This window comes from Saimiri boliviensis, chromosome 6, assembly GCF_048565385.1.
Source record: "Saimiri boliviensis isolate mSaiBol1 chromosome 6, mSaiBol1.pri, whole genome shotgun sequence".
Classification (NCBI taxonomy): Eukaryota; Metazoa; Chordata; class Mammalia; order Primates; family Cebidae; genus Saimiri; species Saimiri boliviensis.
In genome coordinates this window covers 113,553,233-113,572,921 of record NC_133454.1, presented here as the reverse complement: position 1 = coordinate 113,572,921, position 19,689 = coordinate 113,553,233, and the positions used below count along the sequence as shown (strand labels likewise).

At 40.4% G+C, this 19,689-nt stretch overlaps 1 protein-coding gene across 26 annotated transcripts in view; it reads left to right on the top strand.

Moving 5' to 3' along the window:
- PHF21A (PHD finger protein 21A) overlaps positions 1–19,689 on the top strand; it is a 203,976-nt gene that overhangs the window by 170,357 nt on the left and 13,930 nt on the right. For 23 of the 26 annotated variants that reach the window (XR_012518166.1, XM_074401370.1, XM_010333800.3 and 20 more), the window contains 5 exons: positions 9,184–9,282; positions 12,744–12,795; positions 13,523–13,602; positions 14,066–14,126; positions 16,697–16,860. Coding sequence is in view for 25 of the 26 variants with exons in the window: in XM_074401370.1 (XP_074257471.1) it covers positions 9,184–9,282; positions 12,744–12,795; positions 13,523–13,602; positions 14,066–14,126; positions 16,697–16,860 (456 nt within the window). In the remaining variant the exon portion in view is untranslated. Of the gene's footprint in view, positions 1–9,183; positions 9,283–12,743; positions 12,796–13,522; positions 13,603–14,065; positions 14,127–16,602; positions 16,626–16,696; positions 16,861–19,689 lie in introns of all 26 variants that reach the window. The other 3 variants (XM_074401377.1, XM_074401376.1, XM_074401375.1) reach the window with 1 other exon arrangement.

Here is a 19,689-nt window from a genome sequence, read left to right as displayed (position 1 = left end):
ATGCTGCATGTGGTTTCTATATCTAAGGTGGATAAACTAAAGCCTATACCCTCACGGAACTCAGTTTCTAGTGTGTTTGGAGCAGGCACTGAGGCTGTGTCTCCAGGGAAGGAATCATGGCTTCCCACATTGACATAGGAATGGGAGAAGGCAATGCCAGCTACAACAACAGTGGTCTCACTTGGCCTTCACCTGTCAGACATAACCAACTTCCATATCCACCCAGATAAGAGATGTTATCCCTCATTAGAAACCACATTACACTGTGGCTCTGAGAAAACAAGTGGTAGGGTTTAAAATCTTTGAAGCTGAAGACTTGTTTTAGACAGAAAGGTAGACGAAGCCAAAAGACTTAGGCTATAGCCTCCACGTGGCCTCCTTTTGCGTCCTTGTCCTCTCCAGCACTCTAAAATGGGGCTAACACCTGTTGGTGATGAAATGAGATAAATTATTTAATGTTTATTAGACTGTGCCTGATAGAATTCTCAGAAATTACATTTCTTTCTTATTCACCACACTGCACACCCTGCAACAAAGACCTTTATATATGTCTTCAAGGCTGAGCTACTGAAAAAAATCCAAGGTTCTGTGGGGAAAAAAGTGCCACATTACCCCTATTTCCATATGTTTTTCATAGGAACCTGCACAGTATACGCTAAAGAGGAGTACTTAACAAAATACGAATATTATCCAATGTATTATCTTTAAATTTCTGTTTTCCCTGTTAGTAAGCCTGAGCTGATACCCCCCACCAACTCCATTTTAATACTGGTGCTATAGTAGGGAAAGCAGATACAAGTGACCAAACATGGATTTTGCTTTGCCTTCAATCCCAATCTGTTTAACCTTGACTAACAAAATTATTTGGACATTTATTTGCACCTGCCTAACTTTGGTTTTTCATGCAGACAAGTATATAGGGTATACTTGATTAACTTCATTCTAGATTTATGCAGAGTTTTTGGATTATTTTATGATACCAAAAAGAACAGGAGTTGCAAATTGAAATAACCGTGGGTTCGAAGAAGAGATGTAAGTGAGTAAAACAGGCTAAGAGTAAACAACCGGACTTTTTATTTATTTTTCCTCTTTGAATGGGAACATGAGTACAAGAGATACCCACTTTTATTCTTAATTCCCCTTTAAAATAATAAGTAAGACAAGCATGATAATAATTGACAATAGAAAATGGAAGAAACTGTGGCAAACTGCACAGTAATGTGCTTCATCTCAAGGAAGCAGCTGCTTCTTGGCAATAAGAAATTTTTATCACATGGAGACTTTTTCAAGAAAAGCCTGAAATCCAGATGTTGTTAAAAGTTGCCTAGTTGTTAAAATACTGGTGACTGTTTAAACACCATGGGCAAAAAAATAACATCTGCAAGACAACTTCAACTCTGGATAGTGGTTTATACTTTCTGATAGGGAAAAAAGTTTTAGATTCATTGAAGAGATATTCATGAATTTGTTTTGTTTTCTAATCCAATTTTTTTTAACTGAGGTGAAATCACATAAAATTAATCATTTTAAAGTGAACAGTTCAGTAGCATTTAGTATACTTACAGCATTGTGCAACCACCACTTCTATTAAGATCCACAACATTTTCATTACCCCAAAATAAACCCAGTATCCATTAAGCAATTACTTAACTTCTGACTTTTGCCCTACACCCTGCCCCTGGCAATCACCAATCTGTTTTCTGTTTCTACAGATTTACCTGTCATATACCTAGAATCATACAACATGTGACCTCTTATGTCTGCCTGCTTTCACTTAGCATGTTTTTGAGATTCATCCATATGGTAACACGATCAGTGCCCCTTCTATTTTAAGTGGCTGACTACTATTCCATGACATGAATATACCACAATTTGTTTGTTTATTTATTCATCTCTTGATAGACTTAGGAAATCATAAGACATTGGTTGGTTCCACTTTTTGGCTATTGTGAATAGTACTGCTGTCAACATTCATGTGCAAGCATTTATATGAGTACTTGTTTTCAGTTCTTTGGGGTACATAACAGGAGTAGAAAATTGCTAGGTCATAACAGTAATTCTGCTCAACTATTTGAAGAACTGCCAAACTGTTTTCCACAGCAGCGGAATCGTTTTTCATTTCCAACAGCAATACATGAGCATTCCATTTTCTCCACATCCTTACCACACTTACGATTTCCTTTTTTGTTTTACTTATAGCCGTCTCAGTGGGTACGAAGTAGTGCTGATGTGCATTTCCCTAATGACTAATGATGCTGAGCATCTTTTCATGTGCCTGTTGGCCATTTGTACATCCTTGGGAAATGGTCTATTCCAGTCCTTTGCCAATTTTTAAATTGGGTGGTTTTTCTGTTGCTGAGTTGTAGGACTTATTACATAATCTGGATACTAGACCCTTACCAAATACATGATTGGCAAATATTTTCTCCCATTCTGTAGTTTGTCTTTTCACTTTCTTGATACAATCCTTTGATACATAGCTGATTTTTGTCTTGATCTTGTACCCTACAACTTTGCTGAATTTGTGTATTAGCTCTAGTATTTGTTTTATAGCTTCTTTGAGTTTTTTTCTATGTAGGATCACGTCATGTGCAAATAGAGATTTACATCTTCCTTTCCAATTTGGGTGCCTTTTATTTCTTTTTCTAGCCTAATTGCTCTGACCTGAACTTCCAGTACAGTATTAAATAACAATGGTGAAAGCAAACATTCTTGTCTTGTTGCTGATCTCAAGTGGAAAGTTTTCACCATTGAGTATGATTATAGCTGTGTTTTCATAAATGTTTTTTATAGAGTCAAGGAAATCCCCTTTCATTCCAAGCTTTCTGAGCATTTTTATCATGAATAGATATTGGAATTTTAAGATAAAAACTGTACATGTATAAGGTGTACAATATGATGGTTTGTTATACATAGTGAAATAATTAGTATAATCAAGCTAATTGATATGTCTGTCTCCTCACATAGTTACCTTTTGTGTGTGTGTAGTGGGGTACCTGATTTTGACAGATGCTTTTTCTACACCAGTTGAGATGTCATGTTTTTCCCCCTGGTTCTGTTAACGTGGTGTATTATATTGATTTTCTTATGTTGAATCACCGTTTCATTCTTAGGATAAATCTGGCTTTGTCATGGTGTATCATCCTTTTAATATGCTCTTGGATTCAGTTTGCTGGTATTTTGTTGAGGATTTTGTTGTTGTTGTTGAGGGTTTTTGCATCTATAGTCATAAGGGATATTGCTCTATAATTTTCTGTTCTCTTGATTTTTGCTTTTTTGGAGGCAGGGTCTCACTCTGTCACCCAGGCTGGAGTGTAGTGGTGCAGTTACAGCTCACTGAAGCCTCATCTTCCCAGGCTCAAGTGATCCTCCCATTTCAGCCTCCCATTCACCCTACCCTGGGACTACAGGCATGTACCACCATCCCTGGGTAATTTTTAAAAATTGTTTTCTAGCGCCGGGCGCAGTGGCTCAAGCCTGTAATCCCAGCACTTTGGGAGGCCGAGGCGGGTGGATCACGAGGTCAAGAGATCGAGACCATCCTGGTCAACATGGTGAAACCCCGTCTCTACTAAAGGTGCAAAAAATTAGCTGGGCATGGTGGCGCGTGCCTGTAATCCCAGCTACTCCGGAGGCTGAGGCAGGAGAATTGCCTGAACCCAGGAGGCGGAGGTTGCGGTGAGCCGAGATCGCGCCATTGCACTCCAGCCTGGGTAACAAGAGCAAAAACTCCGTCTCAAAAAAAAAAAAAAAAAATTGTTTTGTAGGCTGGGCACAGTGGCTCAAGCCTGTAATTCCAGCACTTTGGGAGGCCGAGGTGGGTGGATCACGAGGTCAAGAGATTGAGACCATCCTGGTCAACATGGTGAAACCCCGTCTCTACTAAAAATACAAAAAATTAGCTGGACATGGTGGCGTGTGTCTGTAATCCCAGCTACTCAGGAGGCTGAGGCAGGAAAATTGCTTCAACCCAGGAGGCAGAGGTTGTGATGAGCCGAGATCGTGCCATTGCACTCCAGCCTGGGTAACAAGAGCGAAACTCCGTCTCGAAAAAAAAAATTTTTTTTTCTAGAGATGGGGTCTCACTTTGCTACCCAGTCGGGTCTCGAACTCCTGGTCTCAAGTGATCCCCCCATCTTGGCCTCCCAGATAGGCATGAGCCACCCAGCCTGGCCTATAATTTAATTTTCTTTTTCTTTTCTTTCTTTCCTTTTTTAGAAACAGGGCAGGATATTACTCTGTCACCCAGACTGGGGTGCAGTGGCATGATTTCAACTCAAGTGATCCTCCTGCCTCAGCTTCCCAAGTAGCTGAGACTACAGATGCACACCACCATGCCTGGCTAATTTTTGTATTTTTTTTTTAAGAGACTGGGTTTTGCCATGTTGCCCAGGCTGGTTTTGAACCCCTGAACTCAAGCTATTCACCTGCCTTGGCCTCCCAGAGTGCTGGGATCACAGGCGTGAGCCACTGCTCCTGGCCCATTTTCGATTCCTGAGTGTCTTTGGCTTTGGTATCAAAGTAGTGCTGGCCTCATAGAATGAATTAAGAGTGTATTTTTTGATACTTGAGACAGATTGATGCTAATTATTTAAATGTTTGGTAGAATTCACTAATAAAACCGTCTGATCCAGTCCTTTTTCTTTTTGGGGAGAATTTTGATGACTGTTTCAGTCTCTTTAGTTGTATGGGTCTGTTAAGATTTTCTATATCTTGAGTCAGTTTTGGTTATGTATATGTTTCTAGGAATTTTCCATTGCATCTATGTTGTCTAGTTGGTGTATGGTTGTTCAGTATATTCTCCTGTAATCCTTTTTAATTCTGTGAGATGTAATATCCTCAATTTCATTTTTGGTTTTAGTTATTTGTATCTTCTTTTTTTCTTAGTCTAAACCACAGGTTTGTCAATTTTGTTATTCTTTTCAAAGAATCACCTTTTGGTTTTGTTGATTCTGTTGTTGTTCTCTATTTCATTTATCTTCATCCTAGTCTTTATTTTCTTTCTTTTGCTTTGAATTTAGTTCTTTTTCTGTTTCTAAAGTATGAAGTTAGGTTATTGATTTAAACTCTTTCTCATTTCTTAATATAGATTGTTAGCAGCTCTAACTTTCCCTCTGAGTACTGCTTTCACCGCATCACATAAGTTTTGGTATGTTGTGGCCTTGTGTTCATTTCTCTCAAGGTATTTTCTAATTTCCCATTGGTTATTTAAGAGTGTGTTGTTTAATTTCCATACACTTGTGAGTTTTCCAGCTTTTCTGCTGTCATGAATTTCTAGCTTCTTTCCATTGTGGTCGATGAAGGTATTTTATGTGATTCTAGTCTTTCTAAATTTATCAAGATTTGTTTTGTGGCCTAACAGATGATCTGTCCTGGAGAATGTTTCTTGTACACTTGGTGAAAATATGCATGCTGCTCTTGTGGAATGGAGTATTCTTCATAGGCCTGACAGCTCTAATTGGTGTATAGTGTTGTTCAAGTTCCCTGTCTCCTCTTTAATCTCTGCGGAAGTTTTATCTATTACTTAAAGTGGGATATTGAAGTCTCCATTTATTATTGTAGGACTGTTTATATCTGCCCTCAATTCTTTCGGTATTTTCTTTATATATTTTGGGGCTCTGTTGTCTGGTACATATATTATTATAAATGTTATATCATCTTTTTGAATTGACCCTTTTGTCAGTGTATTATATAATGAACTTCTTTATCTCCTGTAACAGTTGTTGACTGTAAGTCACTTTTGTTTGATAGTAGTATAGCCATTCATTACAAGCATCCTTTTACTTTCAACCATTTTGTGTCTTTTGCTCTAAAATGAGTCTGTCTTACAGACGGCATATAGTTAGATCATGTGTTTTGTTCATTCTGCCAGTCCGTCTTTTAATTGGTGAGTTTAATCCAATTCTATTTCAGTGATTACTGGTAAGCAAGGACTTAGGCCATTTTGCTGTTTGTTTTCTCTACCTATGTCTTACATCTTTTGTTCTTCATCTCCTCTAATACTGCCTTTGTGATTTTTTTCCTAGTGTGCCATTTTCATGCTTTCCTCATTTCTGTTTCTGTATACAATTATTTTCTTAGTGGTTACCATGGGGATTATGGTTAACATTCATACATTTTTAACATTCTAGATTGAGTTAACCCCAGCTTAAATTTTAAAAACCCAGCTTGTATGGTTTCAGTTGAGGCCCCAATCTTAGCATCATGCAGCATATCCATGTAAGGGAACTGCACTGTACCCTCAAATCTAAAATATAAATAAATAAATAAATAAATAAATAAAAGCTTTGCTAATGACAATAAAGGAAAAAGAAGCTCTGCTTCTTCACAGCTCTGCCTGCCCCCCTTTATGTTGTTATGGTCACAAATTGTATCTGTACATTGTGTGCCCACTAATATAGATATATAATTAATTTATGCATTGTCTTTTAAGTCATATAGGAAACAAAAAGAGAAGTTAAAAATAAAAAATACAATAACACTGGTTTTTACATTTATTCATGTAGTTAGCTTTATTGGAGTTCTTGTTTCTTTATATGGCTTTGAGCTATTGTCTAGTGTCCTTTCATTTCAGCCTGAAGGGACTCCCTTTAACATTTATTTTAGGACTGGTGTACTAGCAGTAAATGCCCTCTGCTTTTGTTTACCTAGGAATGTCTTCTTTCTCCACTTTTGAAGAATAGTTTTGCAGGGTATAGAATTCTTGGTTGATAGGGGTTTTTTTTTGCTCAACACTCTAAATATATTAACCCATTTCCTTCTGGTCTGCAACTTAGCTGGGTGGTTTTGGCTGATAGTCCCTCACAAGTTTGCAGTCAAACTAGTTGGCAAGAGCTGCAGTAATTTTAAGGTTGTGCTACAGCTCAGTAATCCACGTCTGAGCTCAGCACATGAGCGTAGGCAGCCCTCACTTCTTCACTGGCTGTTGGCTGGAGCTTCCATTCCTCACACCTGGGCCTCTCCACAGTGCTGCTCACAACATGGCAACTGGCTTCCCACAAAGCAAGAGATCCACGAAGGAAAGACACCCTCCCTCACCACCAATGTTGTGATTGTTTTGTTCGTATTTTTGTTTTTGGATGCTTTTGGTATTATTTATATAACACTGAGATGATCATACTTTTTCTTGCATGAGAGAGAGAAATTTGAACCATGGGTAATTCTTTAGTGGAGAGGAACTGATTTGCCTTTCCCTAAAAGCATTGCCACTAATTGCTTTACTCAGCCTTAGAAATGGAAGTAAGAGACTTCAAGAAACTTCACACAGCCTTGGAATGGAACAGCACACCCTTATAGATGACCTTCTCTTCTCCCTCCTCCCTCATACATCTGTCCTTCCTGTTCAAAGAGACATGAAAATAAGCTTTCTGAGCATCTAGGACTTTTAAAATGTCACTGTAAACTACTTTCCCATTGATGGTCTGTTTTATGGAGGAAATGTGTCCTTTTTGATTAAAAACTCTGTGTGTGTGTGTGTGTGTGTGTGTGTATGTGTGTGTGTGTGTGTGACAGAGAGAGACACTTGAATAATTCTTCCTTAGGTCATATTCTTCACTCTGAAGACCCATCAGCTCTTTAGTGTACACCTGCGCTGCTTGAAGTACCATAGTAGGTTCAAAGGGGAGCGAAATCAGGAGTTGCATGAAACAATTCCCACTCTCTAGTAGCTTTTGGTATAAAGGGGGAAATATGAGAGAACCCCAGTGGGGGGAAAATACAAGACAGCATTTATGCCCCAGAGCAGTGGTCACCATAGTATTGATATAAGGCAGATGCTTACATTTTCCTTATGTAATCATATAAAAAGGAGATGGAAAATATGGAAGTGGCCAGGAAAGAAAATGAAAAATCTTTGTGCTTGTGTTAGTTTTTCAGACCTGGTAAAGTATTTCCAGCATAATTATGTTTGAGAACTTTAGATGTCCTGTTTGTAGAGCCAAAGTCTCACTTAGCCCCTCATTAAATAAGTGAGAATAAAATTGCCTATCAATAATCAGACAGTTTTATTCTCACTTATTTAATTATTGTTCCATATGAAAGGACCATTACGTCCACATTTTTTCTAATTTTGAAAAAGTAAATTAGGTTTGTATTTACAGTTTTATATCTGTTTTAAAATTATTTCAGTATTTATAGAGAGCTTCATAAAATGGATTAGCCATTGGCTCATGGTAAGAATAGTAATGCAAGCCGGTCTACCAGTATGCTAGCTACATTTTGTGTTTGAAGGTGGTAATACAGCTGGTGTTTCTTCTGCTTGAGTAGACGCTTCTGGAAGAAGAGGCTTGGAATAATCAGGAAGTCAGCCTCTTGCAAGATGGCCTGCCCTTAGCAATTGCATCTCTCCTCTGATGGACTATATAGGCAGGTTTTTAATATTCCATGTAAGGGTAGTTCTGCAGTCTCTGTGGATTATGATTGCAATTGCTCTGAAATAGAAGACTGTGTATGCAAGACATTTTCAACATCATTCTGGTCTTAAGCAGATTGTGGGTTGGAGCTTGACCTATAATATAAAAACAGTGGGCCAGGCCTGATGGATCATGCCTGTAATCCCAGCACTTTGGGAGGCTGAGGTGGGCAGATCACCTGAGGTCAGGAGTTCCAGACCAGCCTGGCCAACACAGTGAAACCACCCTGTGTCTTCTAAAAACACAAAAATTAGCCAGGCATGGTAGTGGGTACCTGTAATTCCAGCTGCTAGGGAGACTGAGGCAAGAGAATCGTTTGAACCTGGGAGACGGTGGTTGCAGTAAACTGAGATTGTGCCACTGCACCCAGCCTGGGCAGCGAGAACAAAACTACATCTCAAAAACAACAGCAACAGTGGGCTTGCCTCTGGGAAACTACCCCCACATCCTAAAATACATGGAAATCAGAAAGGGCAGCCTGTACCACATTTTTATACTTAGAAATTAAGTCATATTTTTCTTTTCGTATACATTATTAGACATATTTATAGATTCATATTTACTCCATGCAATTTAATAACCTCAACTAGGGCTTTACATTTTAGTTGCCCCTCCCCCAATGAAATCTATAATACTAACTCCCTTATTAATAATGTTCCATGTTTGAATATGTTGTCTTCTTTCTTCTTGACTACTACTATTAAACTTCTGGTTGTTTCATCCTTTTAATAAAAAATGAATTCTGAATTTTTATTTAATTTTTCTCTCCTAGACAGTTAAATCTCACACAGAAACAGATGAGAAGCAAACAGAAAGCCGCACCATCACCCCACCTGCTGCACCCAAACCAAAACGGGAGGAGAACCCTCAGGTAGGCCTATGTCTCCAAAGGCAAGGCCCCGGCTACAGTGTATAGTTTATTCTCATGTACCAGGAGGGGCACGTGCTCTCTGAATGAGGAAATGAACCTGATACTCATTTTCTTAGGCTCTTTTATTATTCAACAACATGATTGCCAAGTCAGATTGGTCTAGAGTGGAATTCTTAAGACTCTGATCTTGAGGGTCCATGCACTGGCACATAGGCATTTTGGTTGTATCAAAGAAAAAATTTTTTTAAGCGTTATTATTCTTCATATGCATGTTACAAATTCAGAATGTTAAGATGAATGATGATTTTCCCAGCTGTCCTATTACATTTCTAATTATTACTGTGTTCTGTTTGTCTCAGCCAACATTTTTAAGATGTCCAGTTCACTCAGCTAATGTGTATTTATATTATCGATTACAGTTATTAAATGTACGTTTTTGGTATAACCATTATATTGCATCAGAACCCCAAATCCCAAATGAATCAGTAGCTCAAAAGTAATTCATTGAAGCATAAAAGTAGGGATGAAAATAGTAACATCTATACTACAATTTAGGATAGAATTATAAACATAAATAGCAAAGAAGACCCTGATACAAATATAGAATGTGAATCTGTATGTCCTTAGACAAACGAATTTTTTTTAGTTTGATGTTTTGGCATAAGCAGCTATAAATGGAAAATGTAGACAGGTAATATGATGATGAATATCTGACAGTTAGATTTCATTTGACCAGTAATTCACTTGCCTCTGTCCTCAGTGCATTCTTTGTAATGAAACCATGTGAAATGGTGGCATGAAGCCATCAAAGCTTCATGTCATTTTTTTTTTTAAGCAGTAATTTATTGAGCCATTCCAGATTTCCTAAAACAAGTACAAAATGTAAGTCTTTCTGATATGAAATGAATGAATTTTTAATTTTATGTTTAAAAAGAGGACTAAGCCGGGCGCGGTGGCTCAAGCCTGTAATCCCAGCACTTTGGGAGGCCGAGGTGGGTGGATCACGAGGTCGAGAGATCGAGACCATCCTGGTCAACATGGTGAAACCCCGTCTCTACTAAAAGTGCAAAAAATTAGCTGGGCATGGTGGCACGTGCCTGTAATCCCAGCTACTCAGGAGGCTGAGGCAGGAGAATTGCCTGAGCCCAGGAGGCGGAGGTTGCGGTGAGCCGAGATCGCGCCATTGCACTCCAGCCTGGGTAACAAGGGCGAAACTCCGTCTCAAAAAAAAAAAAAAAAAAAAAAAAAAAGAGGACTAAAATTTGAGCCAAAAAGAAGTACTAGTCACAAACATTGCTGAGGAACTTGTGAAATCATCAAAGAATTAATGACAAGTATTATACTTTGAGGAGGAAAAATTGAGCAAAATTTCCCTGTCAAAGGAAACTGAAGAATCCAACCTGGGCAACACAGTGAGACTTTGTCTGCAAAAAAATAAACAAAATTAGCCAGATGTGGTAGCGCACGCCTGTAGGCCTAGCTACTCGGGAGGCTGAGGTAGGAGGATCACTTGAGCCCAGGAGGTCTAGGCTGCAGCGAGCTGAGATGGTGCTGGTGCCGCTGCACTCCAGCCTAGGTGATGGAGCGAGACCCAGTGTGGGCAAGCGAGTACCATCATGTGTAGTAGCAGATATTTCACCTTCTAGTTGGACAGAATCACAGTCATAAACAAAGTAAATTAGCTCTTAGCATATGTGAGATACATATATGAGGTAAAATTTCTTGACAGCTTTTTAGTCTTTCATCAAAAACTTTTCCACAAGAGAGGAAATATTTTTTTACTTAATAATTATTTTGTGAGCTTGATCTAAACTGGCAAAGATGATTTGGGTGTGAGTGGCTAAGAAGAGTGTTGTTACTTTCTTCAAAGAAGGCGAATCTGAATGTCAGTCTATACACTGCTTTATCAAGAGAACAGCTGGGGGAAAGCCTCTTGATCTTGATTATATTTCTAAGGAATAGTGAAAATTAGGAATGTAGTCAGTTGGCAGCCATAAAGTGTATCTCATTTCAACATAGTTTAGAAAACAGGAAGGTCAGGCTGGGTGTGGTGGCTCATGCCTGTAATCCAAGCACTTTGGAGGCCAAGGCAGGCAAATCACTTGAGGTCGGGAGTTCAAGACCAGCCTGACCAACATGGTGAAACCCCATCTTAAAAAAAAAAAAAAAAAAAAAAAAACAGGAAAGTCCAAGACTGCTTTTTCTTACCAGACTAATCTGGCCGTCAAGGGGATAGGTGCCTATCTAAGTTTTTTTGAAATAAGAAATAATATAAAAACATTTCTTCAGGACTCTGAAGATACCAGTAAAGGACATTTCTGTGTTCTCAAGTGGCTCTCTCAAGAAGTTTATCTTCAAATAGGCTGAACCTATCACTTCAGGCCAAAGCAGTGTAATATCAAGAATAAGATGTCAGGACTTTTAAAGATCAAACTGTGGTATAAATAACTCTACAGGAGTATGTCTTTTACAATTGAAGGTGTACTTTATTCATCAGAGAAAGAAATTGATAATGTATTATTTGGCATATTTAGAAACTGCATGCAGTAGTACAACAGAAAATGAAGACACGCTTTTCAGAACACATGCAAACAAAGAAAAGAGTAGAAATCAATCGATTGCCCTCTCTGGCTTGAAGAGTCTTAGCATTGCATCTTTAGGACCCAGCATTTTCACCAGCGTAGCTTCTGAAGGAGCCCTAAGAGTGATCTTCAGAGAGAAATTGCTCCATAATTTTTAGGCTCATGTGTGATTGAAAAATCATAGTATTCAGCAGAACCACCTGTCATCATTCCTAAAAATCATTTAGCTGTGAGTTAGCATTGTGGCAGTATAAATGTGAGAAGCTGTGGCCTAGTCATGACAAGTGAAACACTCAGAACTTGGAGCTTGTTAAATGGGAAGCTCTTTAAAACCCTCTGCATGTTTTGTGAGTATGAAATCCTGTTCTTTTTAAGAGGATTTTTCTGCAGGGTGGGGAACTCAGATCACACAGATACTGATTTCTGTCATTGAGAAAGGAGATGTAGGCCCCAGTCCTTCTCTTTTGGCCCTGTTAAACAGAGAGCCTTGAGAGGAAGGTTTCTAACCTGTGGCCCATGGGCCACATGCAGCCCAAGATGGCTTCAAATGCGGCCCCACACAAATTCGTAAACTTTCTTAAAACATCGTGAGATTTTTATTTGTGATTTTTTTTTAAAGTTCATCAGCTATCATTATTAGTATATTTTATGTGTGGCTCAAGACAGTTCTTCTTCCAATGTGGCCCTCACTGAAGGAAGCCAAGAGCTTGGACACTCCGCTAAAGAGGATATCCGTGGCTCCTTGGAGAATGCCTGCTCTTTGTGCATTCAAGTGACCCGCCCCCTGGCTGGCTTTCCTTGGTATCTTAGTGGGAACTGGCAGTTGGCTTTGTGAGAACCCAGACTGAAGTATATTCTTCTTTTGTTTCTCTGGCACAGAAACTTGCCTTCATGGTGTCTCTAGGGTTGGTAACACATGACCATCTAGAAGGTAAGAAAAGATATTCTTGGCACTGTCTTTTTTTCTGGCCCACAGCTTTGTTCCTGAAAATGGTGTCTGATTAAATTCCTGGAATAGAAAATTGGAACACAAATAGAGGATGATTCAGCCAGTGTAGACTTATTTCCTTTAGTGGGAAAATTGCCTGCCCTCTGTCTGATATTCTTGTCATTATCCACACAACTGTCCTGGGAAAACCTCCCCAGTTGCCTAAATTAAGGTGACTTCTGTTCATTTAGGGGAGCTCTTCTTTTTCTGAACAGCAGAAAGTAGCAAGTGCTCTTCTGACAAGTCTATATATTCTGGTCACTCCAGGTTATCACAATATTGAGAACAGTTACAAAGCTGTACCTGTCCTGGTTATTTAATTAAAGAATGATGAACTTTGATTACTCAGTTTAAGTCTTACGGATAAAGCTCATTCAGACCTATATATACAGCAGTCTAAAAATAAATCAGGACAACTCGTTTACAAATGTTGTCTATTGTTAAACTCTCAACAGAGAGCCACATGTGGGACAGCATGGTCTTGCAGGGGAGAGTAGATGGTTCTACATATTTGCTTCCAATAGTGTGCTTGCCTCTGTTGAGGCTTTGGTGAGACAGAGGTGTCCCTATTTCTGATTTCTTATGGGAAAAGCAATAGTTAAAACATTGAAGTTAAGTTTTTTAGGTTCTCCATGCCTCTCTTCTAATCAAAACCTTTTCTTCTCTCAAGAAATCCAAAGCAAGAGACAAGAGCGAAAAAGAAGAACAACAGCAAATCCGGTCTACAGCGGAGCAGTCTTTGAGCCAGAGGTACTACTGGCCAGTACCTGGCCCTTCCCTCACTGTTTCAGTTTTCTTTATGACTTGCCCAGTGCCTCCCCTCTGAAAACCTGCTGAAGAGCGGCACGCTGATTGTACTTGGTCAGTTCTGTGAAGTGGCAGATTTTTTTTTTTTTTTGCCTTACCATTATTATTAGTCACTTCTTCCCCTTAGGTTTTTTCCCCTAAGTTTCAGCAGATACCCTCCTACCTTGAAATTTTAATTCATCCTGACTTCAATACAACTTCATTGGCAACAGAGGCAGACTTCTCTGAAATAGTCTCTGAGAGCCAAGTACATATAATAAAACCCTTGAGCACTGAGACCTTAGGATGATTAGCACTAACTAGTCAGCATGTTGACGGTCATGCTGTGCTTGGCCTTTAGCTTGTGCCAGTATTAGTTATTACCACACTATTCAACCAGTCACCTTTCCTTCTTCAATCCTCAAAGCGTAAGAAGAGTGCAGTCACATACCTAAACAGCACAATGCACCCTGGGACCCGGAAGAGAGGTGAGGACCTTTTTTTATCACTCCCTTGCTGCTGTTACTTTTGCTTTCTGTGTGTGTTTCTTCTCCTTCCCTCCTCCCATCATTATGGGACCTAACTCCTCTATCCCTTGAAAATAGTTTTGTTGTTCTCTGAGAATGGGAGAGAAAAGAGAATGAGATTTCTTATTAGAGTTCTGTATGCTGACTCAAAAGCTGACTTTCCTAGGATTCTGGCAAAGCTGACTCAGGGGAATGGCTTAATGTAGCATTTCTGCCCCAAGCCTGCCGGGCCATCCATGAATAGCACAGTGAACAGAACACCATGTAAAAGGAAGCATTTGAGCGTCATTAAGCGAACAGAGCGCTGCCGTTGCCAGGGTGTTCCTAATAGTGTCTTGGTCGTCCTGCTGCCAGCGAGGCCAGAGTGTGACTCTGAGTTTCTTGGAGCTGCAAACTTTCCAAGAAGGAAAGAGGTAGCCACACTTGAGAACTTAGAATCTTTGAGAAGAGGACATCTCTAACTAAGGAAGAAAAGATCACTGTCAAAACAGGCTCCCTAAAGAACAGATTCCTAAAGCGCTCCAATGCCGTATTTCAGACTTTCCCATGGGCATTCCAGAAACTCACTCTTAAGCAGAGCAGAAAAAATAGCAGTAGCAGCATCTCTCACCATGCAGGTCTAAATAGGTCTTAACAGCTCGGGATTTGAGCTTGTAGATAAGGAACTGAAATCGTTCTTTGATGTCAGTAATACATCCCAAGGTCTTTTTCTCCACGTGGTAATGTGTCCCTGAATTACAGTTCCAGGCTAGAAAGGTTGCAGAGTGAGTGGAGTAGCATACTAATTTTTGCGTATGCACACAGTCTCAGAGCTATTGGAAGCTCAGGAGGTCATCCTGACCCTTTGTCTGCCTTAGGCAGGACTACACTATTACCATTCCCTCCCCACAAAAGAGATTTCATACCCACCCTTAGCAACCCATTCTGTTGTTTCATCAGTCCTGTCTTTCAAGTACTCAAAAATATTTAGATGGGAAACCCTAAGTCGTTGTGTTATATTGATTCCTGGGCCACAGTAACCAGTACTGTAAGTTATTTTTGTTTTGTCTTGTGTTTGTTAATTTTTTTTTTTTTAGTGACCCCTGATGCAGTTCTTGGAAAGGAGCCCCCCAGCCAGAGGCCACAGTCATTGGTCTGTGATAGTGGGGAGTATCTGCTAAGAGGACAGGGGTTAAATGAGCCAGAAAGACCTTGGCATCTCTTGCCAAGGTCAGAGGATAAAAGCCTGTGTCCACGGTGCCTGGGATATGCCTTTCGTGGGTAAACAAGAGAGCCTTCATCTTGTTCTTCCCCTTCCAGCAGCACTGAACTCCCTAGAAAAGACAAACCAGTAAGATCTGGCTTTGTACTGTAGGCATCACCAATTGAACACAAAGAGGTAATATTTTTGTAACATCTGACAGAATCATAATTCTTGTGCATAATCCTCATATAAATTATAACTGTTGGCAAAGTCATGATCCTACATACCATTTACCAGTGCTTATCGGCAGTTTTGTACCTCTCTGGCTCTTTTTTTCCCTTTGGTGTGTTGGGCATATACTTTTGATCACTCACAGCTTAGAAGCTATGACCTTGGCCCTTAGAAGACAAGGGCCCTGACTTAGTTATATGGTAAGGCGAGAGTGGCTGACCTAGACTTTCTGTACCCATGCGGCTCATTTAAGATCCTTTGTAGCCTTAAGGCTTAAGCCACAATGCTTTTATACCAATCAGGTCTCTCAGTTGTGCTGATGGCAGGGCCTTTCCTGAGACTTTTAAACAGCCCCAATTTTTAGACATGTAGTCCATCAGAAAGCTTGTAATGTAAAATGGGGGAACAACTGCCAGTCAACTGGGGAGAATATCCAGGAACAGAAATACTTAAATTCATTGCCAAGCCCAGAGCATCTTTCAAGCTCTTAGGTTTCAGCTACTCCCAGGACATACCTCTCAATAGCTCTGACAGTAAGGGGTAAGAATAGTTAACTTGAATTTTGCCTCCTCACTTTGCCTGTCTCCACCCTTATAAAATGCAGACAGAAGAGAGAATGAAAAGCAGAAATCCTAAATAAATCAGTTTGTGGGAACTGAGAATCATTAATAGTATTGTGAGAATGCTGATTGCAGAGAAACCTTAAAGAACAGCATCCAAAAGATAAGAAAAATTAAAATAAACTCATTCCTGGCTCTGGCTCCCACTGGGCTTTGACATCTTGGCTCTTGCACTAGAAATCTCAGATTGCAATAGTCCAGGAACTTCTCCACAGTCTGCCCAAGGCGAGGTCTTTCTACATAAGCCAGCACCTTCTGTCATTCTCCAGAGCTCTCTTATCCTCCCTTCTCTTGAGAGTCATATAGTTGTTTCTAATGACATTTAAATCTTTGCTTCTCTTCCTTCCTTTGGGACTGTTGTATTAACCTTCTGTCTGCTACCTCACTTCCTTTTCCATGCTAGCCAATGAGGAACACTGGCCAAAGGTATGTAAGACCGTTTTCCCCCCTCTTTCCCTCCCCCTTTTTCCCTTTTGTTCCCTTCTCTTGGTATATAGGTCGTCCTCCAAAATACAATGCAGTGCTGGGGTTTGGAGCCCTTACCCCAACATCCCCCCAATCCAGTCATCCTGACTCCCCTGAACATGAAAAGACAGAGACCACATTCACTTTCCCTGCACCTGTTCAGCCTGTGTCCCTGCCCAGCCCCACCTCCACAGACGTAAGTAACTTGGGAAAAGCACACTCTCTTTCTGAGAGCTTAAATTGGGAAAAGCGTTATCATATGTTGTCTCCTTATCAACTTGCACCTTCTCGACTAACCCTGGAACAGCAATAAACCCTATAGAATGTTTTTTATGCCATGTAAGGCAGCTTTCCTCTGAGATTCCAGGCCTTCCATGTCCTTGAGAATCATGTTAAATATAACCTCATGGAGCTCAGCCAGCCGTCAGAGTCTGAATTTGATCTATTGTGAATGAGTTCTTAGAAAACAGATGGGGCGGGGAAGTCAGCTCATACAGTTGAGAGTTGTGCAGGTTTCTATCATCAGTGTTTTGGGAGTGGGGAAAATGGAACGAGGCATACAGTCTCCCAGCAGCCCTTGTTTGCTGCTTCAAATACAATTCCCGAAGTGGAAAGTTTTCTTTAGAGCAACTGTATTCAGCAGAGTTGATCAGAAACAGGTTCCTGGAAAACTGTCAAATACTTAGTAGGCCTTTACCCACAAACTGCAGGAATGTGGACTAGTGCTCTAAGTGTTTAAATGAACCTCAGGAAAGCTCAGAATTCACTCAGCAGATACTGAGCACTACTCTGCTGAGTAAGCGCTATCCTTGAGGTTGGGGACACGGCAGGGAGCAAAACTAACTCCCTGTCTTCAAGGGGCTCATCTGAAGAGGCAGATGATAAGAAAGTGAATATATAATATGTCAGGTAATAATAAGTGCTCTGAAGAAAAATGAGGCCAGGTGTGGTGGCTCACACCTGTAATCCTAACACTTTGGAAGGCCGAGAAGACGGATCATCTGAAGTCAGGAATTTAAGACCAACCTGGCCAACATGGCGAAACCCCGTCTCTAAAAAAACACAAAAATTAGCCGGATGTGGTTGGTGCGCTTCTGTAATCCCAGCTACTCAGGAGGCTGAGGCAGGAGAATCACTGGAACCCAGGAGGCGGAGGTTGCAGTGAGCCAATATTGCACCAGTGCACTCCAGCCTGGATGACAAGAGTGAGACTCTCTAAAAAAAAAAAGAAAAGAAAAATGGAATAGATTAAGGGCATACAGCATACTGGCAGGAGGCTGATGTTTATGAAGACTGGTGAAGCCTCTCTGATAGGAAGTGAAGGAATGAACCGTGGGAGGCTCTGGGGGAAGAGCCTGCCAGGCAGAGGGGCCAGCATTGCAAAGCCCTGAGGTAGGAGTGTGCGTGGCATCTGGAAAGAAAAGCAAGAAAGCCAGGATAGCCGGGGCAGTGCCAGCTGGTGGGAGATGAGGCCTCAGAGGTGACCAGAACAGTTGTGCAAGGCTTTGGGGCTTTAGTTCTCAGTAAAATGGGAGATCATTAGAGGGTTTTGGGGAGAGGAGTGATGTAATTTTTCAATATTTATTTTGAAAAATTTCCAACCTACAGAAAAATTTCAATAGTGGTACAAAGACCCAGTGTCCTTCACATTGATTCACCAGTTGTTGACATTGTGCCACATACGCCTCTCACCTACCATACATGCTTATCTTGAGGGAATCAGATAACAGGAAGTTGCAGACCACCTGAATCTTTACCCTAAAATATTTCACTATCTATCTCCTAGGAGTAAAGATGCTCTCTTATATAGCTACAATGCATTTATCAAATTGAACTGATACAATATTAGTATATAAAATATGCACTCCGTACTCAGATTGCTCCAATTGTCCATACTTGTTTTTGTGACACTTTGCTTTTTCTGCTCCAGGGTGCAATTCAAGATTACTCTTGACATTTATTGTCATGATATTGTCTGTTTGGTAATCCTTTATTCTAGAACAGTTTCTCAGCCTTTGTCTTCCATAACATTGATGTTTTTAAAAAGCCAGTTCCTCTGTAGAGTGCCTCTCCATTTGGATTGTCTGATATTTTTTTTTCTCAGCATAGATTCAGGGTATGCATTTTTAGAGGAACACTAATACATGACGATGGGTCATTATAAGTGCATCACAGCAGGAGGCACATGATGTCAGTCTCCGCTGTTGTTGATGATGTTAACTTTCATCTCCTAAGATAGGTTCTATCAGATTTTTCCACCTTTAAATGTGCCTTTTTCCTGGGGTGGAGATAGCTTTGAGTCTGTATACATATCCAGTCTCCCAACAAACTGTTACCCAATGTTTTTAGCATTCTTTCATGATTCCTGCCTGCATTTATTATTTTTAAGGTGTATGCAAAATCAACGTGGATTTTAAAAGGATCACTGTGTCTGAACTATGGAGAAGAAAAGGGCCTATAGGGAAAACAGGATGGAAGCAGGAAGAGCGGTTAGGAGGCTGTTGTGATTGTCCAGGCAAGAGATGATGACGAGCAGGCACAGTGGCTCACGCCCCTAAATCCTAACAGACTGGGCAACATGGCAAGTCCCCTGTCTCTACAAACTTTTAAAAATTAGCTAGAGGCCAGGCGCGGTGGCTCACACCTGTAATCCCAGCACTTTGGGAGGCCAAGGCAGGTGGATCACAAGGTCAGGAGTTCAAGACCAGCCTGACCAACATGATGAACCCCCATCTCTACTTAAAAATACAAAAATTAGCTGGGCATAGTGGCATGTGCCTGTAATCCCAGTTACTCAGGAGGCTAAGGCAGGAGAATCACTTGAACCCAGGAGACAGAGGTTGCAGTGAGCCGAGATTGTGCCGTTGCACTACAGTCAGGACAACAGAGTGAGACTCCAACTTAAAGAAAAAATTAGGTATGGTGGCAACATAGTGAAACCCGGTCTCTACTAAATATACAAAAATTAGTTGGGCATACTGGTATGCACTTATAGTCCCAGCTGCTTGTGAGGCTGAGGTGGGAG